Genomic DNA, 26,208 nt, shown 5'->3' on the forward strand with positions numbered 1-26,208 from the left:
TGCATTGGAGAAGGAAATGGCAACCCACTCTAGTGTTCCTGCCTGGAGAATCCCAGGGACGGGGGAGCCTGGTGGGCTGCCATCTATGGGGTCACACAGAGTTGGACACGACTGAAGTAACTTAGCAGCAGCAGCACAGTCATTGGAATGGGATAGGCCTGAATTCAAATTCTGATTTCATCCTTTCCTAGCACTATAGCTTCGTATTTTTTCAGTTTTTTTTTAAATTTATTGGAATATAGTTTATTTATAATGCTGTGTTAAGTTTCAGGTGTACAGTAAAGTGATTCAGTTATACATACACAGATATTATTTTCAGATTCTTTTCTCATATAGGTTTTATTCACAGAATATTGAATAGAGTTTCCTATGCTCTAGTCCTGTAACTTTGGGTAAATTATTTGATTTTACTCATTTTTAGTTTTCATCCATAAAATGTAGAGATATATCTCATAGGGTAGTTGTGAGACTTCACATCAGGTATGAAAGGCACTTAGCTCTTCCACTCCTAGGTGTGTTAGTCACTCAGTCATGTCTGACTCTTTTGAGACCCCATGAGCTGTAGCCCACCAGACTCTTCTGTCTGTGGGATTTCCCAGGCAAGAATACTGGAGTGGGTTGCCATTTCAGGGGATCTTCCTGACCCAGGGATTGAACCCAGGTCTCTAGTAGCCTTTAATCCTTGTAGCAAACATTTACTGCAAAGTCCCACAAAGGCAGCAAGAACAAAATAGTCACGAAGGGCTTGCGAAAGTGGGAGCTGAAATTTGGGCTCTTGTGATGCTTGATTTACAAAGCATGTATTTTGTGAGGTAGGCTATCACCACGGAGGTGGAGGTGCCTTGGTTATGCCCGCTGGTTTCACCAGCTGGGCTTTCCATAGAGTGGCTGACTGTGGGGCTGGGCACATGCTTTCCCCCTAGTTGGGTGCCTTTAAAGTGGAAAGTAGGACTGTTAAGTCACCCCACATCCTGGCTACTCAGTTTCTTTGGCAGTTTCCACTTCCCAGCTTGAGGGTCTGCCCTAGCTCCTGGCAGCCTGTGACATAATTATCACACATTGTCTTTTCACACATTTTTAACTAGAAGAACAAAGATCCCTGAAAAGGTAGGAAGGAGCTTTTCCTGTACTGGCACTCAATTCCCAATGGTTGGAAGTTTAAACATAGGTTGCTTTGACCTTGAGCTTCAAGTGACTATGAAATCTTGAGGACTACCCACACTTTGGAAAGGGGTTGGCCTTCACTTTAAGATGAGCAACATGAATTATGAAAGGAAAGGGACTTCTTCGAGGAGCTAGATGTTTAAAGGCCTCATACAAAAATTTAAAGTAAAGTCAGGTAACAAGATTAAAGCTAGCAGGAGACAAGCTTGGGATCAGTAAAAATAGAATAGGGTTTTGGTTTTCTGCTTGGAAAAGTTGAATTATCTTAAAGGGAAATGGAGAAGGCAAGGGTCAAGTCTGTCATCCTGCTCCCACTGTATCCAGCCAAGAAGATATAGTTCAGATTGGAAAATGCACAACAGATTATCCACGTAAGAACTGACGGCCAAGAAAGGTGAGGGCATAATACAAGCCCCAAGCTATTGCCAACAGTCTTAGCCAAAATATCTGCCATTGGTGCACCATCGGGACTTTGTAGACTTTGTCTCTGTGTGAGATTGGTGGTGTTATCCTCGTTTTACATATGAATCCACAAGACAGAAATTAAGCCTGCAGGGTTCCTAGAGCTGGGAGGATTAGAACCCCCAGCCCTCCTGCTCTGTCCCCATCTCCACACTGCTTTGAGAATGCTCTGTGTCTCAGTCTTGAATAAATTACATCCTGGAGTACTGAAGGAACTTGCCTATGTCATCACAGGCAAATCACCAATAAATCAATGTATAAAAATGGGAAATGCCTAGGATGTAAAAAGATGGGAGTTGCCAGATTCAGGCAATTATAGACTGGCAGGCTTGATTTTATTACCTGGCAAAATTCTAGAATCCTAGCTTTTTACACTGACTGGGTGTATGTGAAGTGGAAGTGATAATTGCTCAGTTGTGTCAGACTCTTTGCCAACCCCGTGGACTGCATCCCACCAGGCTCCTCTGTCCATGGTATTCTCCAGGCAAGCATACTGGAGTGGGTAGCCATTCCCTTCTCCAGGGGATCTTCCTGACCCATGGATCAAATCCAGGTCTCCCACATTGTAGACAGATTCTTTACTGTCTGAGCCACCAGGACTGGCTGCATAACCTTGCACAAATGACATAGCCCCTTTGGGCTTTAGATTCTTTGTAAAGTATATGCTTGTGATACATTGTCTTTAAGGTCCCTTCTAGTTCTAAGTATTTTACTCTAATAAGTTCCTTTAATGTATCCTGACAGTTTCAGTGTTTCAGCCCTGTCTCCATCAGACACCTTGTTTTCACTTTGCATCAAATGCTCCAGCCTTGTTCAAAGGGTAAAAGGTTAAAAAGATGGAGTTTGGAGTGAAATAGTTATAGGTTCATATGTCACCTTTCTTATGGACTAGTTAGAGGATCTTAAGCAAATGATGTAAACCCTCTGTACCTCAATCATCTCTTCTGTAAAATGCTGATCTTTCGTATAAGATCATACATTTCTATCTCGTAGGGTTGTTTTTGAGTTAAATAAAGATAATATCTAAAACACTTAGCTTAGTGCCTAGAGTATAATAAGTACCCAGTAATATAATAAGTACTTTCCCATATTTCATTATGAGATTCCCCTTTACCATCACATTTTGCCGTCTCTCGAATTAGGAGGTGGTTGCAATAGTTTTTTCTTTCTTAGTGGTATATAAACTAATGATGCATTTTATAATTAATTACATATGGTATTTTCCTAGCATAATTTTCACCCTTAGGTTCTCACTTCCCCTCTGGGATGCCTGCTTCTCTAACTTCTTGCACACCATTATCTCTTCTACAACAAACAGAATTAGGCACAGGACAATTTGGGGAGGACTGGCCTCAGTCATCATCTTGCCTGGCTTGTTCATTTTACTGGTGTTCAAAATGAAGGTCAGAAAGGGGAAGAGACTTTGAAAAAGCCACAAGCAAACTCAGATCTTCAGATTCTCAGTCCAGTTTCCTTCCATGTCAGAAGCATTATTAACATGAGACAATATCATAATTATGACTCAATTACTCTATACATACCTGGATCCAAGTCAAATGGGGAACACTTCCAAATCCAAATCTACATATGGATTTTGATAGGTATATTTTAATCCTAGAATTCCAAAGCTGAAACTGTTCTTCCTATTTGCACTGTTCTTCCTATTTGCACAAATACACAATCATAAAACTTTAGAGTGAAAGGGAAGATTTTTTCCCGTGGGGAAACTGAAATGTTCTCACCTTTGCAGTAGCCTGAATTTGCAAGGCATGCTTTCTGTAGGCAGCTTATTTCCTCCCACTTATTGTATCTACAATTTTAGGAGCTGACAGTACGTGAATGACTGTCTTAAATTGTGAATCATTTCTGCAGTTTGTCTGCTTCCAGGTTTGTATAGCTGAGTCCATTGACAAATCAGTTGCATAGTTCAGACACTTCATTCATTCATTCATCCACTCCATCACTTAGCATATACTCCTTCAGTTCAGTTGAGTTCAGTCGCTCAGTCGTGTCCGACTCTTTGCGACCCCATTAACCACAGCACGCCCGGCCTCCGTGTCCATCACCAACTCCCGGAGTCTACTCAAACTCTTATCCATCGAGTCGGTGATGCCATCCAGCCATCTCATCCTCTGTCGTCCCCTTCTCCTCCTGCCCCCAATCCCTCCCAGCATCAGGGTCTTTTCCAATGAGTAAACTCTTTGCATGAGGTGGCCAAAGTACTGGAGTTTCAGCTTCAGCATCAGTCCTTCCAATGAACATCCAGGATTGATCTCCTCTAGGATGGACTGATTGGATCTCCTTGCAGTCCAAGGGACTCTCAAGAGTCATCTCCAATACCACAGTTCAAAAGCATCAATTTTTCAGCGCTCAGCTTTCTTCACAGTCCAACTCTCACATCCATACATGACTACTGGAAAAACCATAGCCTTGACCAGACAGACCTTTGTTGGCAAAGTAATGTCTCTGCTTTTTAATATGCTATCTAGGTTGGTCATAACTTTCCTTCCAAGGAGTAAGCGTCTTTTAATTTCATGGCTGCAGTCACCATCTGCAGTGATTTTGGAGCCCCCCAAAATAAAATCTGACACTGTTTCCACTGTTTCCCCATCTATTTGCCATGAAGTGATGGGACCAAATGCCATGATCTTAGTTTTCTGAATGTTGAGCTTTAAGCCAACTTTTTCACTCTCCTCTTTCACTTTCATCAAGAGGCTTTTTAGTTCCTCTTCACTTTCTGCCATAAGGGTGGTGTCATCTGCATATCTGAGGTTATTGATATTTCTCCCGGCAATCTTGATTCCAGCTTGTGCTTCTTCCAGCCCTGCGTTCTCATGATGTATTCTGCATATACGTTAAATAAGCAGGGTGACAATATATAGCCTTGATGTACTCCTTTTCCAATTTGGAACCAGTCTGTTGTTCCATGTCCAGTTCCAACTGTTGCTTCCTGACCTGTATATAGGTTTCTCAAGAGGCAGGTCAGGTGGTCTGGTATTCCCATCTCTTTCAGAATTTTCCACGGTTTATTGTGATCCACACAGTCAAAGGCTTTGAGGGACCAGAGATCAGATTTACTCCTTAGAACTAGTCAAAAGACATGCACCTAATCTCAGTTAATTTTCACAACAACATTTATGAGGTGGTACTACTTACATGTTGCTTATAGGACAACTGAGGCACAGTGATACTAAGTAACATTTTTTGAGGTTGAACACTGATGAATCTTCCTCCTGAAAAATGGAGCTAGGGCACTCCAAAGCAAAAGAGGATTCTATTGTTATAAGAAAAAAATCTTAAAATTGAAATAGCAAAGTAGATTATTAATTGCTACAGTGTGAACTAATGAAAATATACTCATTGGCTATAGAAAAGGAACAGAATGTTCATTGAGATCTTATTAAGACTAAAGATTAACTGTATTGCTTGCCTTAACTGAGCCAGTAGAATTCAGAGTAGATCTTTTCCTTGTCTCATGTATAGTTGGACCTTCAGGTGTTGAAAATATGCAGGGGTAAATCAACTATATTTCAATTTAAAAAAGAGAAAAAGTATCCAGAGGACCTTGTCTTTTTCTGCTCTTTGTAAGCAGCTAATGTCTCTCATTTTAATGACTGAATGTAGTAAGAATTTTCTTTGTGACACAGGGAACTCAGCCCAATGCTCTGTGACGATATAGAGGGGCGGGATGGGGTGGGAGATAGGAGGGAGGTTCAAGAGGGAGGGGTCATGTGGCTGATTCATGTTGACATAGGGCAGAAATCAGCATGATATTGTAAAGCAATTTTTTTCCAATAAAATCTTTTTAAAGATGTCTTTATTGGAGACTGAGCATCCTGAAATTTCTAGAACTGATTTTTAATTGGCAAAACTGCTCTTAATCAGACTTTTACTCCAGATTTTGAATAGAGCAGAACAAGTCAAGCCTGTTTGCAAAGGGGCTTTTTTCTTGACAGAATATTCACCCAGTCTTTTAAGAGACTTCTCACCTTGTCACATGTTGGACTGTGGGCTTACAAAGCTACCGGGCAGGTTGACTTTTCTCTATAGCATGACAGCCTCGTTTCTGGTATGACCAATCAGCTTTTTGTTGGCTTGATGGAGGGTGATTGGACACTACAAAGCAATTACACATGCAGGGTTTCAAATTACCTCTTGAAAATGAGAGGTTAGTGACGATTTTCCCACTCGGGAACCTAAGGATTTCCCTTCTCCTTTCAGCTTCTTTTTGCCTGCTGCCTCCCAAAGTGGCCGAGACTCAGAGGCATCTATGTGAGACTTGGTGGTTAGTGACTGAGACCTTTGGTACCTGGGGGAAAATTTGATCAAGTTTCAAAACTTGATAATCATACTTTTTGGAAAAAAAGGTGAGGAGATAGAAGCCACTTGTTTCTTCCATAGGCTCCTGTGCTTAGACCCAGGAAGCTCCCTTGGATGGCGATCTGTGTTTCTTGGACTTGTGGTCTGTACTGCTGAGCCCCTTGTTGATTGTATTATGGGCTGTTCTTTCAGTCATTGAGTCATTGGTTATGGGATATGGAGAGCATTCCTCAGTACATCTCAAGGGAGTACTTGACATAGACCTTGCCCCCAGGGAACTTTTTTTCTTATAGGATATCTATCCATCTTCTATCCATCTAAATGATCGGCACTGTCAGTAGAACTTTTCTGCAGTGATGAAAATATTCTCTATATTCTCTAATATGACAGCCATTAGCTATATCAAATGTGACTGAGAGACTGAATTTTTAATTTTATTCAATTAATTGATATTTAAATAGCCTCATGCAGCTGGTTGGATAGCAAATCTCTAAATTATCGTCTACCCATCCTTGCATTCTACTATTAAGCATCTATAGTGGGGGTACTCTTCAGGCTGTGTGGTATGGAGCAGAGAATGCTTGACTGAAATTGAGTTTCTACATCATGTGGCCTTGAGAGCCTTCTTCTCACTGCATCTCAGTTTCCCTTTCTTGTAAATGAAGGACTGGCAGTCTGTAAGCGCTTTCTAGATATGTCATTGCACTGGTTCTGGCCCCCCGATGGGTGCTCTAGGACAGGGCACATTTGTTGCAAACCAGTGCTCTGAGAAGCAATGTTGTTGTCTCTGATAAACCCACTGCCAGGACCTGTTTGTAGAGCTGCTGGTCACGTTTAGGAGTTCCTTCTGGATGAGGGTCATGGGAGAGGGAGGTAAGATGAAGTGATACTTTACTCTGGGAGACTGGTGAAGATGTGAAGGCCCTGGGATGGTGATCCATTTCTTTATGCATCTAGAGGTTATAAGGATGCATTCAGTTGTCGGAAGAGAAAGAGGTTGGAAGAGGTGGCAGGATATGACTAGGTCTGGCATTTCATGAATAACTGAGCCTGACTCTCAGGTTTCACTCATCCACTTGTCCTAGCACATGTAGGAATTCAGGGATGTGACTTTGGTTATTTTGACAGAGTCCTCACCCCACATTGGGAACCGTGTTCCCTGAGTGGGATTGGGAACATAGCCACACAGTTAACCAGTGTCTAGTCTCATATTTGCCCTGCAAACTGGTACCTGCCTAGAGTTCAGAGTTCAATCAGCAGAGTTATGTCCTCACACCTGAAACACTAGAGGGGGTGAAGAACCTCCTCAAAGTGGCTAAGTTGATATATCAAGTTGAACCTAGATCATCTGACTCCCAAGTCCGATGCTCTTTCTGCCACCCCATGGGGCCTAAGAGCTCTGTGAGTGCCATAGTCAAGAAGTTCTGGGAACGGACAAGTCAACAAAAGGTCCTCATCATTTAGCATACAAAAATGCCAAGAATAGAGAGCACAAGACATCAGGCTACAGGTCATGGATTCATTCTCACCATTGTGCTATTGGAGGGAAGCTGCTGCCTGCCTCTCTCCAAGCCTCTGGGTGATCTTTTACCTTTTTTCTGTGATCCTACCATGAAGCAGGGACAGGAACCTCACTCCCAACTCTAGGGGATTGGCAGTAACACAAGTTGGGAAGATTTCCAATGAGGAGGCTGCCTGCTTTCCTCTTCTGTGACACTTCTGGAAAGCATGGGACCACTTCTGGGCATTAAAAATCTCCTGATACTCATGCCTGGTCTGGGAAGTCTTCCTGGGGAAAGGGGACTGACAGAACAGGTCAGATCTTTTCTAGGGCCCTGCTTCTTTTTCTGGGGATTAACCCCAAAGAGCAAATTACAGAACTTGCAGATAAATTAAAAGAGAGACACAGATGAGTAGCATGGATATTAAGAGATCAAGGAGGCAGAGAACTGTAAAATCGAGACAAGAGGGAAAAGGTGGTTTGTTACAGATTTGAGTTTTGGATGTTTCTTCATATGGTCTTCACATAAATATACAGCTTAAAATTTTTAATATAATGCATGTTCACTGAAAAATTTGAAAGCTATAGAACAGTATGAAGAAGAAAATGAAATATCATCATAAGCCTCACAACCCAGAAATACATCCATATTTGGGAACATACCAAATAGATATTTCTGAAGGTAAAGAAAAGTTGAGCCTCAGCAATTTCATATGATTTAACTTAGTGTTTGTATAATACATGTATCGTTAGTATCCTATTTTTTACTTTATGTATTATAACCATGCTTCCATGAAATTGTAAATTACTCAAAAATAAAAAATTTAATGGCTGATTGGTGTTCCATTTAGAGCTCTCCCAAGTTTATCTGACTAGTCCCCTTCTGTTGGACATTTAAGCTGTTTGCAGTTTGGGACCATAGTTAAAAGTGCTGCTTGAAACCCCTTGTCCTCAGGTATTTGCCCTCATTTTTCCTTAGTTCCTTAGATGGGCATCCAGAGGGGAATTGAATTACTAGGTCATTGATTATATACAGAATTATCTATGAGTCGTATTTCCAAGGTGCCTTCTGGAAAGGTTGCAGCCATGTTACTTGCACTGGCAGGGGTGTGGACAGAGAAGGGTAGTCTGGAATTCTTGCCTGGGATTGTCGCCTTCTCAAATCTTTGCATATTTGACAAATTTTAGAACATCTCATTGTTTAGTTTGCAGTTCCTTGATTACTAATTAAGTTGACTACTATTTCTTATTTATTGCTGTTTCTCTTTTTGAAATGTGTATTTATATTCTTTGCCTGTTTTTCATGTGGGGATAGTATTAATCTTTTGTCAGTTTTGTTGCAAATATGTTTTCCAGCTTGTCATTTGCATTCTAAGTTTTGTTTATACTCTGATGTATAGTTTAAAAATTTCCATAGACAAAAATCATAAATATTTTCCTTTTTTATTTTTTTCAGTGTTTTCATGTTTAGAGAGCTCTTTGTCATTCAGGGATCAGTTAAATACTCACCCATGTTTTTTCCTAAGGTGTTTTTTAAATATGTCATTTTTAAGATTTGGTTTTCTAATCTGTCTAAAATTTATTGTGGTATATAGAGCGAAGTTATGAGAATTAACTTGATTTTTCTTTTCCAACTAATCTGTTTTTCCAGTGCCATTTATTGAATAATTTGTCTTTTTTCCTTTGGTTTAGCTTCTTCTCTTATCATATATTAGGTTCTTAAATGTCAGATCTGTATTAGGTCTATGAATCAGGTGCCATTCATTTGTATGTTAATTCTTGTGTCTGTGCCGCCTTTTAATAATTGTAGTTTAAATATATATATATATTTTAATATCTAGTACAGCAAACCCAACCCATTATTCATCTTTTTTCAAAAACATATTTAATTATTTTTATCCATGTGCGTGCATGCTCAGTCGCTCAGTTGTGTCTGACTCTTCACGACCTGTGGACTGTAGTCCACCAGACTCCTCTGTCCATGGGATTCTCCAGGCAAGAATACTGGAATGAGTTGCCATTTCTTCCTCCAGGGGATCTTCCCAACCCAGGGATCAAACTCACATCTTCTGCATTGGCAGGTGTATTCTTTACCACTGAGCCACCTGAGAAGCCCTTTTTATCCACTTATTCCTCCAAATAGAAGCTTAGTTGAAAATCCCTTTGGTACATAATAAGTACTTAGAAATTCATTCCTTCTTGCCCTAGCATGTCTGCCTGATTTTATTACAATAAAGTAATTAAGCATATGTTAAAAAAATTATTCAATTGATATAATGTTTAGTTTTTAATCTAAAATCATTTTGATTTTATTTGAATTTTATTTTACTTGAATCTTTAATATCTTGCCTTCCTGAGATAAACTCTATTTGGATATATGGCAAATCTTTGAATGGCATTTAATGAAAAATTAAATTTCTTTTTACAGCTTCTTTGAAGTTCATTTTTTCAGTCATTTTTTCAGTTCATTTTATCTGTGATGAATGGTAGCCACTTTTTAATTTGCCATGGAATCACATCATGGAGTGAACAGCTGAATAACACAGCCATCCTTAACTTTAAATACGTTTGATTTGAAATGTTGGTTGCAGATGCTGTCATAACCACAACCTAATTATTAAATGTTTTAAGTGCATGAATATTATTATATAAGGATCCTATAAATGAAAGATTAATATACAAAGGAAGGAACTTGCTCTTCTCAATTATTTCAAGAATAGATAAGAAAATTGGACAGTGAAAAATAGTTAAGAACCATTTACATTAGTCAATCCCATTTTCCAGAGATAACCATTGTCTGCATGTGTGTATCTGGCTTTTATACTCATGTACCAGTGTATATACAATTAGGATAAGGTTGTACATGCTATTTTATAATCTGGCTTTCCCACTTAACCTTATACCATGACAATTCCTGTGGCATTAGTTATTCTTTTTTTTTTTTGGCATTAATTATTCTTGTACAGTCATGTTTAATGGTTGCATGGAGTGGTTAGACCATGGATTGTTTTACCAGTCCCCTGTGGTTGAACACTTAGGTTTTGTGTGATTTTTCCATAGTATGAAAAGCCATAATGAGTGTCATTACTCCCTACTTTAATATGATTCTAGTACTTAGCATATAAGCTGTTTTCTGAGTATGTGTGTGTATTCGTCAATGGACAAGGCAGCCTCACAGCTCCCTGGCCAGGGTTAAGGGTTCATTTTCTTTAAGAAGCTAGAAGAGAGAGAGCAAAGAAGATCTGCTTTCCCAGCCTCCTAGAGGTATTCTGCTTAGATTACTGGCAAAAAATTGTAAATATTGGAGAATAAATGAGAAAAGACTTTCAGAGCACCCAGAACAGAGAATTTTAGCAGCTTGGGGCCATTTATCCTATGTAGCAGGTAGACTGAAGATCCAACTCACCTGAATTTGTATTTGCCACTCCCCTGGCCTCCACACCTAGCTCTTTGACCTCTTTAGCCCTTTCTGTCTCTGTGAATTCTCCACTTAATGGCTTGACAACAATGTTCAAGGGCAACCAGGGAAAAGACCCACAGAGCAGGGATCCCCTTAGGCCTCTTGTTTCTCCCCACAAGCTGCTGTGTCTCCTCACAGGGCTGTGAAGATTCTGCCTACAGGTAGATGTTAGGGCCATCTCATCTCAGACGGTGGCCTTGCTTTTGGGATGTATTTTCAGTAGGGGTACTTCTCAGAAATGCCATCTGAATTAGTACACCTTTGTCTGAACCCAGAGCAGTGGGGAAGAGGAGCTTGGGAAGAAAGTGCAAGGCTGGCTAGCTACAGGGTCCAGCACATAGAGATTAGTGTGGAAGGGGTGCCCAGGACCATAGCCCTCTGGACAGAGAAGGAGAAGGTGAGCACTCAGTCAGCAGCTGCTCTCTCACTGGGGATACTTTCTTTTGCATTTGATGAACCTGGCTTTGGGAGCAGGAGTGGTTGGAGTGTTTGCCAAATAGCAGAAATTAGGTAGGGGAAAGAAATGATAAACATTCAGAGCAACTACACAGATAAGTACGAGCAGCTTGGCTTATAGGTATGTAGTGGGAAGGTGGAGAGGCAGTTTTTAGTTGTTGTTTTCTGAATTTACTCTATTCACTTATTCATTAATTCATTTATTGACACAGTCAACACTTACTGTGTACTAGGGCCCATGCTGGGACTAGGAGAGGAGGAAGATGAACAGGAAGGAGAGGAGTATTATGGTGACCTACCATCAGCTATGTGTCTGGTACCTTCAAATAGATTTTCTCTTTTAATCATCACCACAGCCTGTAAGGTAGGTATTTTTAATCTCTGATGAATAAACAGGCCCAGAGATGTTAAGTAAGCTATCCAAGGGCACACAGCTAATAAGTGCTGGAGCTCAGAGTCAGACTTAGTTCTGTCTGAATCCAGAGCCTGTGCTTTACTTGGGGGTGTGAGCTGCCTCTCAGGATGTGCTGCCCTTAGAGAGCTCACCATCTGGTACAAGATGATTTGATGAGCAAATAGTGGCCAGGCTTGTTCTGCTGTGGCTGCCTTACTGGGACATCTGAGAGCCGCCTTCTCATCCTGCCATGATGCAGCCTCCGGGGATCATATTAAATATGTTTGCAGACTCTGTCAGCTCTAATCATGACCATAACCCCTCATGGTCTAGGAGTAGTCTTCGGTCAAGTTGTCCTCACTTTGCTAGAAGTCAGGGAAATCTTCAATTAAGAAGGCATCCAGGGAAGGCACTACCTAGGCATTTACACAACTCATTTTGTGTTTTACCTCACTCATTCTGGCTTTCAGTAACTCTGTAATGAGAGAAAACCATCTCTGAAGCTTATCTTTGGAACCTAGGATCTGGCACTCAGCCTTCACATCCTACCATCTGCCTCAGATTCCTCTTATCCAAGCCAAGGAATCTAAATCATTTGTCTTCTCTAGTTACTTTCTCTTCTAGCCCAACAACTGTATTGAAGTGAAAGTGAAGTCACTCAGTCCTGTCCGACTCTTTGCAACCCCATGGACTGTAGCCTACCAGGCTTGTCTGTCCATGGGATTTTCCAGGCCAGAGTACTGGCGTGGGCTGCCATTTCCTTCTCCAGGGATCTTCCCAACCCAGGGATTAAACCTGGGTCTCCTGCATTGCAGACAGATGCTTTACCATCTGGGCCACCAGGGAAGCCTAACAACTGTATTTGGTCTCAGCTAAACCCTGAGTTTTAGTGGGCCATGAGTAAGACAGATGCTGGGTGATGGGGTTTACTGATTAGAACTCAAGACATATTGTAGGCTTTCATTTGACTTTGCTTTAGATCAGTCGTTCTCTACCATTTAGGGAGCCATTGACCCCTTTGGACATCTCATGAAAACTGGAATTAAACAATTCTCAGAAAAATGAACATGTATGGACATATATTCAATAAATTGCATGTATTTTCATGAGTTTCAAGGCCTTTCCCGCCACATACATTTTTGATGCAAGGTTAAGAAGCCTGTTTCAGTCTACCAGATGCTCCTGGAATGTGCAGCTTAGTATGTCCTCTGGTGAGCAGAGTTGAAGGTTACCTAGGCAACCATTTGCAGGTACCCTCCCCTGCCCCAAGCTCCTTGATTTCCATATTCTGGAGAATTCTAGCTTTGTGAGATATTTGGATTACTTTGATTTCCTATTTAACACATGACATGGTTAGTAGTAATTAGTAGTTTAGTTGCTAAGTTGTTCCGACTCTTGAGACCCCATGGACAGAGTAGCATGCCAGGCTCCTCTGTCCATGGGATTTACCAGGCAAAAATACTGGAGTGAACTGCCATTTCCTTCTCTGGTGACATGGTTATGCTTCTTTCTAAAGAGATATAAGGCATCATGAGTCAGACTCTTCCTGATCCTGGTCATTTCCTAACTTACATTGGCTCCTCATAATGCTAAATCTGTAGAGGAACTTTGTTGTTTATCTCTGGCAAACATTAACTGATCTCTCTTATACTGTAGAGAGGGTCTGGGTTGTAGGAGGGAAGCCACCATGTCTTAGCTGCTCTTCTCTATTCCCTGAAACCCACTAGAGAGACCTCAGTACTCGGTACCATCCAATCCAGTCCTGGACCTTGCTGAGGTACCCATAACCTATTGCCTCTTCTCTAGTTACTGCTCCTTCACTTTTCAGACACTTTCTTATACCTTGAATTATATTAGCTCTTTGGGATTTTCTGAATGTTTGTCCCTTGTGTGTACCTCTACCATTATGCTTCTTACCTGATATTAAAATTACATGTTGACATGTCTGAGTCTCCCTCTAAACTGAAAGTCACTTCAGGTCAGAAAATCTACATTTTTTTCATTTTACCCATAGTGACTGGGACTTTACCTGGCACGTATAGATGCTCAGTTAGTATTTACTGAGCTGAATTGTACAGTGTTTAGATAATAGCTTAAGGTAATAACTTAAGGAGAGATTTAAAAATTCCTTAAAACTCTAAGAGTCTTTCCGTGACCAATCCATCATCTATGTCAGTTTATTCAGAAACCAATACATAATATTGGGGGACATGAGTTCATGCTGTCTCATTTCCATGGGAGGGGTGTGTGTGTGTCTGTGTCATGTGATGTGTGCAGACCTTTCTTTCTTCATTACTGCAATTATTTGAAAACAATCCCAAAATGACTCTTTCAGTTCTCTACAATAATGTATCCATGTCTGTGCCCTTCCGTACTTGCTCATATTTGTTTATCTCTCTGATACCTCTTAATGTGGTATCATCTCTGACTCTTTCTCATTTGGTTCATATATCCTAAGGCAGGCTGGACAGCAGCCACTCTGAGTAGCAACTGTACAACTAGCTCAGGACCAAGGACAGCAGCATGCATGTCCTTAAACTGGGAGAAGGGGCTTTAGTGTGCTAAAGTTTATTCAACAATATGACCTTTGGGTATGGCCTTTCTCACCTGTCAGGCTGCACTTGCAATTCTGCAAGCCTGTGTTTTACTTTGGCCCCAGGTTCTCCATGTCTGTGGTGGACCTGTGTCCAGTCTGTGCCCAATATGTCCCTCTGGCATTGCTTCACCAAGGGGCCATTTCACGTTTGGATGCCTGCTTGAGTGCTTCTATAATGACAGAGTCCTAAGCTGACCTTTCTTCAAGTCAACAGTTTCATTTTTAACTAAAGTCGTAATATCCTGATTAAAGTAAAATCAATTAAAATGTTGTTGATATGCACACTGGGGAAGAGGGAAAGACACTGAGAGTGCGGGTTCCAAGGAGTGAACCTTTTATATGTCTAAACCTCCACTGTACACACCCTCTGCCTCTGAGTACCTGCAGAGCTCTCTCTAAACATAGTATAAAAGCAAATATGCTGCTCATGTTCAACAGCTTATTTATATTCATCTCTGGCTAATGTTCTGTGTTACTTTGAGGACCCATCCAAGAGTAATGCTCAGTGTAACAAAAAGATGATAGATCTCCCACCATCACCACCATCTGTAAGGTATGAGCACTTTAAATAACCTGATCAGTTAGAAAAGACTCTGTTAAAAAAAAGTGATGAGCGGTATAATTTCTTCTGAAGTGGCCATTTTCTTGTGTCCAGAGTACATTAAATGATGGCAACTTTTCTGGGAAGGCAGGGAGGGAGAGTGGGTCAACCTGTGTATTGCAGCTGAGGTCTCAACTTGAGCTAATATTAAAGCTTGTGAAGAATAAACAGAAATGGTTTGCTCATTAGCTGGGCTCAGAGAGGTGTTACCTATATGTTTAAAGTGCTAATTATTAGTGATTTTTAAAGGAGCTAATTTAGTAATGGTAAGTGTTACACATTTCTGCTCTTCAGAAGTAGCCTATTAGCCAGGCCTTTATATCTAATATTGACTTTAGAAAGTTAACAGTCAAATGGGCCACAGTTAGAGTTTGTGTGAAGCATGAGAGAGAGAAAGATGGAGATGGGATTGAAGCAGGTACAAAGTGGGACCAGGAGAGTAAGAGGCACAGCTGCTATTGAGCACTTTTTGTGTAGAAGTCACTGTAGATGAATAAGATTCAGTTCCTGGGTCACTCATTAAGCACCAGCTGTGTGCCATGCACTGGAGATATGGAGAAAAGCACCCAGTTCCTTCCCTCAAGAGCTTAAGAGTCTAGACAAAGATCTCAATTCAGGGGTGGAGATCTCATTGCAGTGGGGTGCCTGCCATGTGATGTAGAAAGAAGAGAAGCCGGACCAGCCTGGGCTCAGGAAGAATTTAGGGAAGGTACTGTGGGGAAGAGGCACACTTCACTATGGAGAAGGGCAGAAAGTGGTCATTGTGAGGAGTGACATTCAAATGCATGCCAGAGTTAAGAGAAGGTAGATCTTGCATCCCCTTGTGTAAAGACGGCTCAGTCTGGCCATCCTTGCCAGTTTCTGGCATAATGCCTCATCAGTTTGCTTTGAAAAGCTTAGTTTTAGTAATTACTGAGAGAGGAGCCCTTTTGTTTTTTGCACCCGCCACCCCCTCCTCCCTTTCTCCATTGAGATCAGGTGAACTGAGGTTTGTGAATATCCTTCTTTCAGAAGTTCTATGGCCTGGTGCTGTGGGGGTGAGAGCCTGCCACACTATCGCTGCTCTGTGGCTGCTGCTCAGGGGGTGGGAGGATGCTGCTGACTGGTCTGATATTTGCAAGTGTCAGTGGTGAAGGACACTGCAGGGAGTCAGCCTGACTGGAGGCAATGGGTCCCCAGACTGGGGAGAGGCAATGAATCCCCACACTGTGCTGTGTGTCTGTTGCTGGCACAAAGCTGTTCCGTCTCTTTCTCAGCCAGATTTGTTCCTTCCGTTCAGCTCTGCACGCACTTCCTGCCTCAGTGGCAGGTGTCTTAAGGAGAGTGCCAAGGAACATATTTATAGTCCCTGAAAGAGTTACCCACAGGCAGTTGCCTCAATAGCTCATTAGCGTCTGTAAAGATGAGACAAGACAATCACCTCCATCTGTGTGTGTGTGTTTCTAGCTCTTTATCTCTCTTACCCTTTCCCCTCTCATCCTTGTCTTGAATTAATATAGGAAAAGAGGAAGTAAAGAAAGGACAGTGAGGGGAATAAAGATCACCACCTCTTTGCACCAGTGGGTTCCCTCTCATCCCAGCTGCACTGACAGCATCTTCTCCCAAGAGCTTTCCCCCAACTAGTCCCCACACAGAAGGAGCATGTCCTTAAGTCTCTTCCCTTTTTGAATTGTTCCATGTTGTGTCTTCATGGGGTCTTCCCCAAACCCCCAGCCTGGTAGGCTCACAGGAGGGACCTAGCAAGCAGACATTCCTCCTGCCTCTCTTGGAACCTAGGGAGAAAATATAGAGAGGCCAAGTTCCAGTGCCCCCCGAACCCCATCCAACCAGCCACCTCAGCAGGGGCTGTGTGTCCCATCCTACCCTGTCTCCCTGAAGACAGAACAGGATGTAACATGGAAGTTGGAGTCAGTGTCTGCTGGGTCCAACTCTATTCTGGAACTATAGCCTTCCTTTGAGACCAGCCAGATTCCACCAGCTCTGGTCCTTACTGTGGCATAGTCCAGTTCTCTGAGCTTCTGTAGGCATTTGCAGCCACATCTTTGCTGGAGGCCTTCTCAGAAGCCCAGCCTCTTGAGACTGATCTGGTTCAGAGTGAGATCACACAGCCCACCCTTTACCGCCATGCCTTTCTAACCCTGGTTTTCTGTTCAGCCAGTAATCTCTCCATCTATAGCACACAGCTAGCTTGCCCTTTCTCTCTGCCTTGGCATGTACTGCTTCCCATCAGAGCATTATTCTTTTGCCCCTCTCTTATTCAAAATCTGGTTCAAAGATCACCTCCTGGGGGAACCATCCTGACAACTCACCACTGTTACTCTCTGTCTTCTTAGGACCAGTGTGTGCTCAGTTTCAGTTCAGTATTTCTCCAGCCTCTTTTGCATGACAGGCACTGTGCTGGGTGCTAGGGTAGAACACCAAGTAAGACATGGTCCCCACCCTTGGGGTATGGGGGTCAGTTAATTGGGGAACAGAATGAAAACAGAAATGCCTTTCAGGAGTGACAGAGTACAAGGTATAGTCAGGGACAGCTCAACTTGACAGGGGTGGTCAAAGAAACTGCCCAGAAGGAGTGATTCATTAGAGAAAGATTTAAGAGGTAGAGTCAACAGCATCAAGTGACTGAATTCATATTTGCAATGGAGGGGAGTCTAGGATATGCCTCCAAGTTTCTGTTTGAGTAACTCAGTGGTTGATGGCAGCAGTAATCAGGGCAGAGGGGATGTGGGCCAGCCATGTTGGAGGCAAGATGGGAGGATCTTTATCAGGATCTCAAAATCTAAGTTATCTTTTTGTACTGTGTCTGGTAGCTTTCTGGTGTCAGAGAAAATAGACATTAGGTATTAGGCAGAAAACTCTCAGAGGGCAAAAATTTGATCTCCTCTCCTACGGAGCAAATTGCTGAGATGAGCACTGTGTTCGCCATAGATGTGAGGCCCCCCTGGGATGACAGCACCTCTCCTTCCTCTGTTTCTCATCCAGTGTTGCCCCGTGTTCAGGGCTTTGTTCCCGTGGGTGGGAGTGCAGGTGTGGTAAACAGGCATAAGCCTCCTGGATGCTCTGTCCTCCAGTGCTGTCTCAGAGATGGCATCTTGACCTGTAAATATGATCAGTGACAGTGTTTGTGGTACTCAGAACAGTTCCAGAAGGCAGAGGGCTCTGAGGCCTGGTGTACTGAGGAAGATTTGTTGTGAAATTAAAGCATTTGGTCCATGAGAAAGTGGTTTGAACTACCAAAGTTCTGAGCAGCTTGAACAAGTGTTATTCATAAACGTTCCTACCATCAAAAAATATGACATGATCCAGTCTCAGTGCTCTGGAGGAGGATAGCCTTCCTGGATAGCCTTTTTATTCCAGAGCTGGATATGAGTTTTGGGTCACAGAGTGATGGCTGAATCTCTGGAATCCTGTGCAGGGGTTGGTCGTGAGCAGAAGCCCTAGATTAGATTTTAGAGGTTCTGTTTAGATTGAGCTAAAGGATGCTTTTGTTGCCTCTGAGGCAACTCTGGAATAGAACGACAAACTTTAGAGTATAGCATTTTCCTAAACATAACGTGTATTCCTCACACCTTAGCTTCTTGTTAAAATACAGGCTCTGATTCTGTAGGTCTGGGGTAAGGCCTGGGATTCTGCATTTCTAGCAAGATTCTAGCTGGTAGGTGACGCTTGTTACTTTAAGTAGCAAGCAGTTAGGACTCATCCGTAAGAAGGCTTTCCTTTGGACTCCTTTGCATTCTGTACATATGTTATCCTGTCTCTGATAACAGCTCATTGTCTTATCTGCATGCCTACTTACCTCTGCCTGGAAGCCTCCTGGAAAGCAGGATCCATTTCTTACTTGTCGAAGTATTACCAAAGCTTAATATAAGGCCTCACACATAAAAAAGTTCAAGAAATAATTAATAAAAGAATGACTCTGGGAATAGGAAATTGTCCAAATAGTGCCCAAACTAAGATTTGGCCTAATGAGCTCCTGGAACTCCCAGCTCTAAGCCAAATCTCTTTTGTATGGCAGATCAGTCAGTCTTTCAGTGCCACGGTGATCAAGCCTCCCATCCTGGACACCATAGGGTTGGAGTGGAAAGAGGAGATGGAGACCTGAGCATTGGATAACTTGCTGCCTCAGTAGCTAAACAGGGTTCGGGTCCATTTGATGCAACATTAGAATACTTAACACAGTAACTTCTAAGTGCAAATTAAGGGAAAGTGACTGTAAACCAAAAGGAGATAAAGAGCAATCCATGGGTACCCTGGCAGCTTTCACCTCCAAATGTTCAACATTGACTTGTTTGTTTCTTGTTGAAATCAGGATTGCTTCCTAAAGGAGGTTAGCCTAGATGTTGCCCCAGCTCCCCTGAGAGACTCCCTGCTATCCCAGAGCTGCGGAACCACAGACAGGGCCTGTGACAGAGGGCCAGTCCTGCTCCCGTCACAGGGATCCACACAGAGGCTGGAAGCCAGATGAGGGTGATTGGCATCTTCTTGCATGGGAACAGTGACTAGGAAAATGTGAAGAGGAGCAGGCAGCAGCAATGTGAGCATAACCCATTTGGAGTGAGGAGTAGGCAAGAGTGGGGCTTGGAGAAGACCCATGCTGGAGATCCTGGGGTGATGGCGGTGGTAATTTTTACTTCCCTAATAGATGCAGAGCATTTGAATGTTGCTAATTAACAGAACAGCAGGCTTGTAATTCTGACAGCAGCAGGACATGAATGGGGTGGGACTAGCACTGAACACCAGAGAAGTGTGTCTTTGTCCATAAGATAAAACACAGCATTCATGTTGGGTCAGGTCCATGAGGGAGCCCCCGGGTTCTTTCTTTTCCTGCAGTAACCGCAAGAGCCCAGGGGCTTTTATTTCTTCCCAGGCTTTCTTTAGAGGTAGCAAGGGGCGTGGGGTTCATAGTCTATTAGTGCCATCAAATATACCTTTATATCAGAGAGAGAATTTGCCATTCAGGCCTGCCTCCTTCAAAGTGTGATGCCCCTGGAAGTTCTCCTGTCACTAGTCTCTCATTTTGGTAACTTGGCTGTCTGCAAAATGGTGTGATGTACCCTGAGTATTCCAATCTCTAAATTGATTCCTGGGGAAGAATGGACTGGAAGGCCAAGGTAGAGTTGTTCTGTCTTCCTGAAGTGCACTGAATCGTGTCAGGAAATTACTTCTTTCAAAGCATACTGATCTGATAATCTGAGGATCTCAAAGGTCAATAAATATGAGGAAAAGGTTTAAAAAGTCTCAGAATATTAGAGCTGAGTGGTACCCTGGAGATCATCTACTCAGATCACTAGCATTTGGTGTGACAGATGAGGCCACTGACCTTGTGCAAGTCACTTTAGGAAAGGTTAACATTTCATTCATATATTTATTTTGTCATCAAATATTTATTGAACATTTACTATGAGTCTGTGCAGACATATACCTAGTAGTGAAAACATTTTGCTATTTCATTGGTTCTGTTTGAGTTAGTGTTTAATGAAGTTCTCCTTTCTTACAAATTATGTATGACAACTGGTTTCACAAGGGCCATGGGGTTATTGATACATAGGACCTTTAGCCAGTGCAAATAGGTTTTCTATGCAAGGTCACCAACTTCTGAGCTGCTAGACTAATTAGTTTAGCTCTATTTGGCTTTACATAATACATACATTGTTGAAATTTATTTGTAATTCAATTTCTGGCAAATAAGAAACTAATTCAAACCACTAAGGCAACTTTTATTTAAAGAGACCCTGGAGCACATCCTTTTATAATGTGAAAAATGTTGTTGCTGTTGGAAATGATTATCCTTTAGTTAGGGATTTTGTAAACCTGGACCCTTTAGGCTTTCTTACGGTTGAACACACAACCTAGGAGATAGCTCAGTTGTGGTCTGAACTGGCCTGGGAAGAGAAAGGACCCTCAACCCCCTGCCAGGAATCATAGACCAGCCCAACCCAAAATAGTGACATTTACTTGGAGCAATAACTGCAAGCTGCCTGGACAAGCCGCTCCTCTTCTCTCAGGCCTTGGAGTCTGGAGTGGAGAAGGAGGAGGTGGGGCTTGATGAGTGGGGTCTGCAGAATGGAATTCCAGGCTCTCTCTCTGTCTCTCCACAGGTGGGAGGTGGCAGGATGGGTAACCTTTTGCTTCTGATATAGCATTTTCTTCCTTAATTGTCTGGGAACTGTGTGGAAACTAGAGCCATCTTGTATACTTCCCTTGTGGCTCAGCTGGTAAAGAATCTGCCTGCAATGTGGGAGACCTTTTATTCCTGGGTTTGATCCCTGGGTTGAGAAGATCCCTTGGAGAAGGAAAAGACTACAGTGACTTTCACTTTCTGTATACTTTAACATGGTAGAGCAGGAGAGGAGCAACAGTGGAAAAAAATAGGACAAGAGTTTAGGAGACAAGAGGGTTATGTGGATTGTTGTTGTACAGTAGTATCTCATTAGTTTGGATCTTGCTGTTTTTGAACTTGTAAAGAATCTGGAAGGACACAGAACTGAAGTTTAAATTTTCTTATTAAATTTTTTTCTCTAGAAATTAATGGTGTATGTAGTGATGTCAAGGAGAGTGTTTTAAAACTGATGTATAGAAAGATGTATTCTGTATATGGAAATAAAACTTTTGATGCAGAAAAATCATTCTTTGCACGTAACTCATGTGTTAAAGATGATCTCTGTCTAGCTGATAAAGTCTAATAGGCTCTTCCTTGCCCAGGAAACTGAAGCTTATTCTTATTGCATCATGGTGAAAAATTATCTATGCATCTATTTGTAATTTTTTACAATAATTTATGTTGATCCTTGGAGAAAGCAATGGCAATCCACTCCAGTGTTCTTGCCTGGAGAATCCCAGGGACAGAGGAACCTGATAGGCTGCAGTCCATGGGGTCGCGAAGAGTTGGACACGACTGAGCAACTTCACTTTCACTTTTCACTTTCATGCATTGGAGAAGGAAATGGCAACCCACTCCAGTGTTCTTGCCTGGAGAATCCCAGGGACGGAGGAGCCTGGTGGGCTGCCGTCTCTGGGGTCACACAGAGTCGGACACGACTGAAGCGATTTAGCAGCAGCAGCAGCAGCAGCAGCATGTTGATCCTCATTACTTTCTACTGGTGAGGTTTAATAGCTTTCCTTTGTTGGAAGATAAAGTCAGAGCATAAAGATCAGTAGAAACAAAGATAGAAAGTACAAAAAGTTCTATAGTTAGAACTTTCTTTTTATGGTGTTATTTTTTTTCCCTCTATTGCCCACAGTCTTCTCAAAGTGAGCCTTGCAGCTGGTTACTTCAGCATCAGCTGCTCTGGGTCAGCTTGTAAAGAGAAGCAACTGATGAGCAAAAAGCATCACTGTCTACATTTAGTGAAAAATGAAAATGAAGAAATAGATGGAAGGGTCAGAGATCCTTTGTAAATTTGTCTTGGGCTAATATATGACCTCTTACCATGGATACTGGCATTCTGGGGCTGCTTCTCCTCTTTGGTTGAGTGTGCAACTGTCTTTATTTCCCTTCCCTCGGCAGTGACCTTAGTCCTGGGGTGTTGCCAAAATTCCCAACAATTTTGAATACTTGAAATAGTCAGTGTTTAGAAATTGAGACGCCTTGAGCAAGACCATCCTGCTCAGCATGTTTCTCCCCTTTGTAGATTATCAGGTTGGGAGCACAAGGGAGAAAACCAAGTGGAGAAAGACACTTGAAGAGGTGTCCGTGGTCTCTAGCTCTGTCCCACTGAGCCCACACAGGGCTGCCTTTCTTCTGGGGTCCCTCTGTGCCATGTTCCTGGAGGTGGTACACAGCAGAAATTCCATTTACAGCTTGCAGGGCTCTGAGTGTGGGCTGGCTCTCCCTGAGAGTCCTCTGGGGTACTCAGGATAAATGACAAGGGGCGGTGAGATGGCCTGGAGTTTGTATGTGTGCATGTATAAGCTGAGTCCTCCCTTCCCACACATCTCACACCAGGCTGGGTTGTCCTTTGCTTCCTGAGGCTGCTGTTTCTCCAGGCACATTGTTATTTTCTATTCTGTGTGAGCCCCAGGCCTCTGCCTCCAGCCTCCTAACAGGATCTCAACTGGACCCCAGAAATGACTTTCCACCTGAGAAATGAGACTTAGGCAGAGAGTGAGTTGTTGAAGAAGGGAGTGCATTTGCTTCCCGTAGAATTGACATTGCTCATCAGTTGTTCATTGTGGACTGATGACAGTGACACTGAAGGGAAGGGAGAAGAGATGGAAAATGGTATTGCACTCGACTTTGCTTCTCAGTCGGGAATTTTCACTTTTTCCATCTGTAAAATGAAGACTAGCAGTTGCTATGGCACATAGAGAAAAAAGCAAAAGGAATTGTTTAGGGCATTGTGGTCCGTCCTGATGTTAACTTGGCCTGTTGAACAGATATTTACTGAGTGTCTAGTGTGTAACACTCACTGTGTACCAGCTACTGTGCTAGCACTGGAAGTACAAAAATGATTTCCAAAAAGCCCCCATCTTCAGGTTCACAGCAATGGGACTGCAGTTTTGCTTCCAGGACATGGTACTTTGTGTATATTTTGGCTGGGTGACTTGCACTGTCCTCTTCTTGAAAAGGACCCAGAGGGGCATACTCTTGGTTATCCCTGTGGACTGGCATCATGTTAAAGTGTCCTTTCTGTTGCGGAGCCTCTCCTACTCTTGGGCTAGGCTGTGGGCCCTAAACAAAACATCATTTTCTGCCCCATGAAGGGATTGAAAATCTAAGGGGGAACCCAGGGATTGAATCTTTTGACCCCTTTCACTCTGATTCCTTCTGTTTTGTTCTCTGACAGGCTCTTTTCGGAATGATGGTTTGAAAGCTTCCGATGTCCTTCCCATCCTAAAGGAAAAAGTGGCCTTCGTGTCTGGTGAGTGTCTATGCAAGTTTCCTCTGTTACAGACCTAGAGAAGTTTGTGTATGTGTGTGTTGTGAATGTGTGCAGGCACGCACTTCTTTGTGTGCTAATGAGAAAGAGGTGGGGGTGTAGGTGATGGTCAAAGTAGCTGTTCCTCTCTCCAGAGGCAGGCAGAAAGGGAAAAGAGCACTTTGGTCCCCACTGGCTGTTCTGGAGGACATTAACAACCAAAGGTGGGTCTGTCATGCACCCACGCACATCCACCTCACCTTGCGCTACCCTTCCAGGCCTGTGAGGCCTGTGGGAGCTGCTGAGGCCCCTCTGAGAGATGCAAGGGTCTGTCCCCTTCACACCTTCCACAGGTTTTATTTAGGTTTGTCTCTGAGCGGGTCAAGGAGAAGAGATGTAAATTTTTTTTCTGGCTCTTTCTTATCTTTTCTTCTAGCAAAGGGAACTCAAGTGAGTATTTGTATCTATTTTTTGTTTTTCTGAATAATATTCATTTCTGACTTTTATCTATAGCATATCTTGTGCACCCAGTCCTTTTAATGTCTAATTCAGGGATCAACAAACTATAGCCTGTGTTTTGCTGCAGGCCAGGCACTTGTTTTTGCAAATAAAGTTTTATTGGAACATAGCCCATGTGCATTCATTTAGAAGTGTGTTAGCTTCTTCTTGCCACAAACATGGTGGCTTACAACAATAGACATGTATTCGCCCACAGTTATGGAGGCCAAAAGCCCAAAATCAGTTTCCTGGACTGAAATCAAGATGTGAGCAGGGCTGTGCTCCCTCCAGAGGTTCTGGGGGAGAATTTGATTCTTGCCTCTTTAAGCTTCTGGGGGCTGCCAGCATCCCTTGGCCTGTGGCCATATCACTCCCATCTCTGCCTCCCTGGTGGTATTGCCTTCTGCTTTTCTTTGTGTCAGATCCTTCTGTCTCACAGTAAGGATACCTGTGAACTGCACTTGGGGCCCACTCAGACCACCCAGGATAATCTTCGCATTTCTAGAGCCCTAACAGTCACTACCTATAGAAACTCTTTTTCCAAATAAGGTAACATTTACAGGTTCCAGAGATTAGGGCTTGATATGCTTGGGGGCCATTATACCAGTGTTGCCAATGGTTGCCTTGTTGCTGTAATAGCAGAGTTGAGTAGTTCTACCAGAGACCAGATGGCCACAGGCCTAAAATATTTACTGTCTGACCCTTTAAGAAAAAGTCTGGTAACTGCCAATGTAATTGAAACTGAACTATGAGGTGTACCAGCATCCCTATGGGTGCCAGTTCTAGGCCATCAATATAGGCCTCCTGGCTCAGAGTCTCTAGCAAGGGTTGGGGGAATGGCAGTGTGAGTAGCCAGGGATCACATTAAAAAAAAAAATACACCCAAGTACTTAAGCTTCATGGATTGAACTTTTGTTTCTGGATGATTCTGGCCATCTACAAGGAGTGACAATGGAATCACAGGGAAAGAGCCAGCATAGGCCTTCCGTGCAGGGGCTCACTCCATAGGCACTGCTGGGAGCACTGATGGGTGACAGCCAAAATGGAGAGAAGGTATCTCCCACCTGACCGGAGGGGAGACTGATAACTCAAGAGTGTAGAGATGGGAAATGAAGGCAGAGTATGTGATGGGAGTAGTCAAGCCTTTGTAAGTACTAAGTGCATTCTGTATTATTAGTAGTACTAGTAGCAGTAGTAGTGTATCCTGGCAACTTCGACGGTAAGGAATCCGCCTGCAATGTGGGAGACCTGGGTTTGATCACTAGGTTGGGAAGATCCCCTGAAGAAGGGCATGGCAACCCACTCCAGTAGTCTTACCAGGCTAATTCCCATGGGCAGAGGGACCCAGCAAGCTACTGCAGGTTATAGTCTGTGGGGTCACAAAGAGTCAGACACGACTGAGCGATTAAGCACAGTAATATAGTGGTAATAATTATATAGTGTTTTGCTATTGTTTTTGCTGTTAGAGAGAGTGGCTGGGAAGCTGCCTTTCTCCATTAGCGTTAGGCACTGGTATATCTTATTAGGTTATGAGCCCCTGTCACTGAAGAAGCTGAAGCTCAGGCTGGATCCTTGACTCGATCACGTGGCAGTGAGTTCAGTATAGGTGGAGACAGAAGACAGCCTCTGAAGCATTCATGGACTTGGATCTGAGTGCTCACTGAGCATTTTGGGAAGACCTTGTGTAGAAGTCTTGCGGCTGCTGGGCAGCACCAAGGCTCTGACCCCTACTGCTGTCCATCATCTGGGCTCCCAGGACATGGCCCACAATCTCTAGGGAGCCAGAGCATTTCTCTTCCTCTTCTTTAATGCCTTGAGCCTGTTTAACCAGGTGTCCTCCCTCTCCCCAGGTGTCCTGCTCATTCTTCCGTTCTCTTATGCCTGATGCTCCCTCTATC

The 26,208-nt window shown here is 42.9% G+C and overlaps 1 protein-coding gene across 12 annotated transcripts in view; it reads left to right on the forward strand.

Annotated features, from left to right (window-relative positions):
• KALRN (kalirin RhoGEF kinase) overlaps positions 1-26,208 on the forward strand; it is a 678,650-nt gene that overhangs the window by 169,419 nt on the left and 483,023 nt on the right. For all 12 annotated transcript variants that reach the window (XM_065943374.1, XM_065943379.1, XM_065943376.1 and 9 more), the window contains exon 2: positions 23,741-23,815. In XM_065943374.1, coding sequence (XP_065799446.1) covers positions 23,741-23,815 — 75 coding nt within the window. The remainder of the gene's footprint in view (positions 1-23,740; positions 23,816-26,208) is intronic.

This window comes from Muntiacus reevesi, chromosome 8 (genome assembly GCF_963930625.1).
Source record: "Muntiacus reevesi chromosome 8, mMunRee1.1, whole genome shotgun sequence".
Lineage (NCBI taxonomy): Eukaryota > Metazoa > Chordata > Mammalia > Artiodactyla > Cervidae > Muntiacus > Muntiacus reevesi.